The sequence below is a fragment of the Sorghum bicolor genome, chromosome 1, assembly GCF_000003195.3.
Source record: "Sorghum bicolor cultivar BTx623 chromosome 1, Sorghum_bicolor_NCBIv3, whole genome shotgun sequence".
NCBI lineage: Eukaryota > Viridiplantae > Streptophyta > Magnoliopsida > Poales > Poaceae > Sorghum > Sorghum bicolor.
This window is the reverse complement of record NC_012870.2, coordinates 67674044-67680043: the sequence shown is the minus strand read 5'-3', so window position 1 is coordinate 67680043 and position 6000 is coordinate 67674044. Positions and strand designations below refer to the sequence as shown.

The following is a 6000-nucleotide window of genomic DNA, read 5'->3' as shown; positions in this document are numbered from 1 at the left end:
TAGTACTACAAGTACTTACACTCCACGACCGCTTTAATTAACGACACCTTAATTATTAACGATGGCTAAAGCAGCAGCCAGAAGCCAGTAGTAGTACTGGCAGCAGGCACGCGGCTAGCGGCCACCGCAGCGCGCGCAGCGGAGTGTGCAGTTCAACTCGGATACTGCCTTCCCCACCAGTCCACCAGTCCACAGCTTTTGTCGCCTCCCTTAGCAAAGCTCGCACGAGATGAACCCCTAAACTGCCCTTGGCATCGCCGCGCGTGTGGCCGGAAGACACAGGGGCGATGCGGTCATTATACTGCGCGCTCCACGCGCGTACGTACTCGACGCCTGCTCCAATTATAATGCCGCCACGGCACGCCCCCACACGCCGTGCTTCGCTGCTGGCCTGCTCCCGCTCGGCTGAACAAACGGCTCAGGGAACGCAGAGGGCTATGCAGCCACCGCAGCCGCAGCCGGAGCCCGCCAGCCGGCGGGCATCCTCCACGTGCTCCACCGCGCCGAGGCGGCGGAGCAGCGGCGGCATCGGGTGCATGGCGGGCCTCCTCCGCCTCATCTCCCCGTACCACCGCAGCCACCACCGGAAGCGCCTCACCGCCAAGAACAACGCAGCAGCGCGGGACTCCCCCCAAGCACTGCCAATAACCCCGTCGTCCTCGCCGCCCAGAAAGAAGGCGGCGGCCCAGGCCCACCAGACTTCAGCAGCTTCGCCCGCGACTGCTTCTCCGGTGAAGCCGATGAAGCAGCAGCTGCTGACGACGACCGCGGTAACGGTTCGGCGGCGGCGCTCCTGCGACGCGCCGCGGAGCCCGACGATCGCGCCGGAGCACCGGCGCTCCAGCTGCGACAGCCCCCGGCCGCCACCGCCGGCCATCATCGCGCGCCTCATGGGCCTGGAGGAGTCCGCGCCGCCCTCGCCCGCCGCAGCAGCAGCGGCGCCGCGGCCAGTCGTCCTCCCGACCCGTCCACCTCCGCCTCCACCGGCACCGGCGGCGCCGGAGACGGCCGCGGAGAAGCGGCGGAAGCTGCTGGGCGCGCTGGAGAAGTGCGACGAGGACCTCAAGACGCTTCGCCGGATCATCGCTGCCGTCCGCGCCGCCGAGATGCGCGCGGCCTCCGCGTCCGACGTCTGCCCGGTGGCAGCGACGACGACGACGACACCTGCAGGCAAGGGCGCCAAGAGTACGTTCGGCCGCGACGACGAACAGTCGCCGTCCCCGTCGCCGCCGACGCCACAGCAGCAGCACAAGGTGGTGCGCGCCGGGGAGCAGCAGTACCCCAGCCCGGACTCGGTGCTGGACGCCATCAGCTCCCCGAGGTTCCCATGCAGGAAGCGGCCGTCTCCCTGCACGGATCTCGATGTGGGGGGCAAGGGCGGTTGCGGTAACGGCGCCTTGGCCCCCACCGTCGGATCGAAGATCGTCAAGCCCTCCCGAACACTTGTTTTCTCCGGTACGTAGTATATCCTGTGTCGCTGTCACAAGTCACATGCTCATGAACCGTATCTTCTCTTGATCGAACAACAATGACATGTATGTGTCACGTAACTTTCGTCGTGCGCATGCGAATACGTGCAGGTGGATACTGCAAGACCAAATCAGACGGTGATGAGCTGCCACTGCACGCCGTCCATTACCCGGTGCCGCTGGTGGTGGGCATGCCGCCGAGGTCTGCAGGGGCGGAAAGCTGGCGGCACCACCGGCGGCGGTGGGAGCAGGAGGCCGCGGCGGCGGGGCGGGTGATCAGCCGCGCGACGGCGGAGAGCGTGGGGGAGGCAATAATGTGGGTGCGGCAGCAGCAGGGCCAGCTGGGCGGCGCGGGCGACGACGAGCGCGGCAGGGTCGCGGCCGCGCTGGAGCGTGCCATCGTGCACGACCTGGTGGCCGACCTGGTTGCCGAGCTGCTGCAGGCGCAGTCCGGCGGGCACGGGGCCGGGTCCGGGTGCAGGAAGAGATTGTGCTTCTGAATTTCTGATCAATCGCGGGCCGGGACTTTCGCGTCATTTTCTTGGGTCCTTGTTTTTGTCGCGTGCGTCGCATGTGCTTGAATTTGTTGGCAGGTCAAGGTCTGAGGCTCTGACTGAGCTGTGCTGTGTACGAGAGGAAATAACTGCCTCTGCTGCCCGCTGCGGCGGCTGCGGCTGCAGCTGCGCCATGGGTGTCAGTCGCTACAGCTCGCCTGGGTAGCTAGCTACCCCCACCTGATAAAAGAGACCGGTGAATGCCGATCGTGGTTGTATTAAAAGAACGGATTCGCCGCGGCGTTCAGTTGTAGGTGGAGTAATCAATATCAAAGTGATGATGAGAAGCTGCTGCCAAGTACGCAGGCGGGCTCACTTCGATCAGTAATACTGTAATCAGTAATAATATTCACTCTGATCAAAGACAGGCTAGGGCATGTGTTGGATCACGTGTGCTGAAAGGTGATCAGTACTAATTTGATGGATCTATGCGTAAATTAGCATATAAAATTAGCAAGAACAATATTACTCTAGTCAAGGTTAAAAATTGTAACAAGCTACAGATAAGGATCCAAACAGATGTAATTGGCGCCCACACCAACGCCTGCATGAACAGATCCGTCTCGCCCTAGAATGTAGGCTGTAGCACTAGTACACAGTCTACATTTTCTGATCTTGTGGTTACTTGAAGCGAGGTTTCTTGAACCATGCCTCGGTTTTTTTTTCTTGAATTCGATTCTAAGGCCTTGTTAGGCCTTGTTTAGTTCGCAAAAATTTTCAAGATTCCCCATCACATCGAATCTTTGGTCGCATGCATGGAGCATTGAATAAAGACAAAAATAAAAACTAATTACACAGTTTACCTGAAATTTGTGAGATGAATCTTTTGAGTCTAGGTACTCCGTGATTGGACAATGTTTGTCAAATAAAAACGAAAGTGCTACAGTAGCCAAAAAGCCAAAATTTTGCGAACTAAATAAGGCCTTAGTTCACCCTGAAAACCAAAAAGTTTTCAAAATTCCCCGTCACATCGAATCTTGTGGCACATGCATTAAACATTAAATATAGACGAAAACAAAAAATAATCACACAGTTTAGCTGTAAATCATGAGACGAATCTTTTGATCCTAGTTTGTCCATGATTAGATAATATTTGTCACAAACAAACGAAAGTGCTACGGTACCGAAAACTTTTCAATTTTTGGAACTAAATAAGGCCTGCCTTGTTTACTTTCAAAATTTTTTACAAAATAGTAACAGTAGCACTTTTGTTTGTATTTGACAAATATTGTCCAATTATGGACTAACTGGGCTCAAAAGATTCGTCTCGTCAATTCCGACCAAACTGTGCAATTAGTTTTTATTTTCATCTATATTTAATACTCTATGCATACGTCTAAAGATTCGATGTGACTGAGAATCAGAAAAAATTTGCAAAATTTTTGGGAACTAAACAAGGCCTAATTTCGAATGGAATTCTGAGGCCTTGTTTAGTTCCCAAAAATTTTCAAGATTCCCCATCACATCAAATCTTGTGGCACATGCATGGTGCATTAAATATACATGAAAACAAAAACTAATTGCACAGTTCATCTGTAAATTACGAGACGAATCTTTTAAGCTTTGTTACTCTATGATTGGATAGTGTTTGTCAAATAAAAACGAAAGTGCTACAGTGTCAAAATCCAAAAAAATTTGCGAATTAAACAAGGCCTGAAATTCGAAGGATGACAAGAGAGCGAGAGATGGGCAAGAACGATGAATGCGTGGAAGTTAGCGCGCACGCAGGGCAGGAGCCAGCTGATTGAAAATCCTCTGTGCCTGTATAGGCTACCGGCTAGGCCAGGGCCAGACCTGCCTTTCGCAATAACTTCGGGCGCTGTCCTCCGATTCAGGGGACCGGTTTCTTTACCGCGCCGCTGCTCCGCTCATCATCGCATGCGTGCGTACGTTGTACGTACGGAGTACCCCTAGCCCTACGATGCAGTCATGCCAGAGGAAATGAGGAATCGGCCAAACACTGTCTCGTCACCCAACTGAACACGGTTCACGTACGTACGAAGTACTCCAGCAACTACGTACTACCAGTGTGCATGCGCTCTCTATTCGATCGAGTGCCCCCGTTCGATCGGCTCGGTTGTGGAGTATGTACACGTCAATCGAATGATTGTTACTAGTTGCAGGCCACCGGATCGACGCAATGCATGTCGTCATCAGTCGTCACGGAGAAAGGAAAGATCAAAGATGGCTCGCGGGCTGGGAAAACAAGTGCCTGCACGGCTGCGCCATTTGATTGATGATGAAGGGCGTACGTGGCTCCACGCCGGCAAGACATCAAAACGAAACATTAGAGCTTTGTGACTACTGTATGCCAGGTGGACTCGCTCCTCTTTGTAACCATGCAACACACAGGCCTAAAGTATCTGGCATAATATATAGCAGTCTAGCAGGTCTGACTTTCGGTCGCCACAATACTTGAGCTGAATAAAAGAAGACGCGAGATACTGACACTTGGCCCTGTTTAGTTCTCACCAAAAACTTTTCGCCTAATCACATTGAATATTTAGACACATATATAGAGTATTAAATATAGATTAAAAATAATTAATTGTACTATATATATATTTATAAGATGAATTTTTAAAATCTAATTAGTCTTTGATTGCACACTAATTACTCTAGTTAAAAATATACTACAATACCCAAAAACTTTTACTTTTGCAAACTAAACAAGAGCAAAGCAAAGGTTCATGATACCATAGACATGTACAGTACGATCTCTTTTAGATTTTGCAGCTGCTAGAAAAGGCACGACTAAATCCTGAAGCGAAATGCCTACTACATGCAGTCCAGCCCGGTCCAAGGCTCCTCTCGAGCTAGATCCGAGCCCACTGGGAACGCAGAAGAAAGACGGACACGAACAGGGCCCACGTTCACTTTCACAAAAGGGAAGAAAGCTTCATAGCCATTTTACACAGATTTACTACCACAATTGCCACAACCGGCCCTGAGGCACTTTCAACTTTCATCGAGTGAGCCGACATGATTATATTGGCATCCGCGGCCTGGGCAGGATTTCTTCACCTTGACCAGATCCCAAGCTTCCTTCCTGGTGCATGCGCCCCGAGAAGGAAATCCAAATCATCGCAGGACTTTTTGCAAAGCTTAAAGCAACACAAGGCAAGTAGCTAGGGTGGTGATGATGCCAACCGCCATGGAATGCTGCTGGGCTGCTGGCCTCAAAGCATCAAAGCGGAAGCTTGAAGCTAGTATATTTGTGCTGTTTTTCTTTCTTTCTTTTTGAACATTATATTTGTGCTGTTGTTAGTACTGTACTCCGTACCCTATCAATTCCAAGTTGGAGTGAAAGGAGAAGTCCAGTGAATTATGAATGGAATTATGGCCCTGTTTAGATTGAAGATAAAAAATTTTTGGATGTCACATCGGTTGTGTCGGAAGGATGTCGAGAAGGAGTTTTTAGAAACTAATAAAAAATAAATTACATAGCTCGTCTGGAAACTGCAAGACAAATCTATTAAGCATAATTAATCTGTCATTAGCACATGTGAGTTACTGTAGCACTTAAGGCTAATCATAGACTAACTAGGCTTAAAAGATTTGTCTCGCGATTTTGAACCTAACTGTGTAATTAGTTTATTTTTTTATCTACATTTAATGTTTCATGCATGTGTCTAAAGATTTGATGGGATGGATGAAAAAATTTTCGGTGGAGAACTAAACAGGGCCTAATATTTGTGTTAGTACTGTACTTCCCTCTACAGAGGAGTACTGTACTCCTACACGCCTAGTTGGGCTCTAGTGCGCGCGACCAGATGCGGCCGCAGCCCGCAGCAGGCCCACGACCTATCCGAACGGTACGCGTAGCTGACGTGGCATCGGCGGGGAGGCGCACTCCGCGTCCGAACCGCGTCCGGGGTAGTACGGTAATATCGGCCGCTTGGAAAACTGGAGCATGCCGCCCCCTGTTTGGAAGAATGGATGGAAGTCATCGGCGCTTTTGTTTAACTGGGCCACAT

At 51.2% G+C, this 6000-nt stretch overlaps 1 protein-coding gene across 1 annotated transcript; it reads left to right on the top strand.

Moving 5' to 3' along the window:
• LOC8055913 (nascent polypeptide-associated complex subunit alpha, muscle-specific form) lies at window positions 382-2347 on the top strand. The gene is made up of 2 exons (XM_002467904.2): window positions 382-1455; window positions 1581-2347. Exons 1-2 carry the CDS (start codon window positions 438-440, stop codon window positions 1967-1969), a joined length of 1407 nt encoding a protein of 468 aa, XP_002467949.2. The 5' UTR covers window positions 382-437; the 3' UTR covers window positions 1970-2347.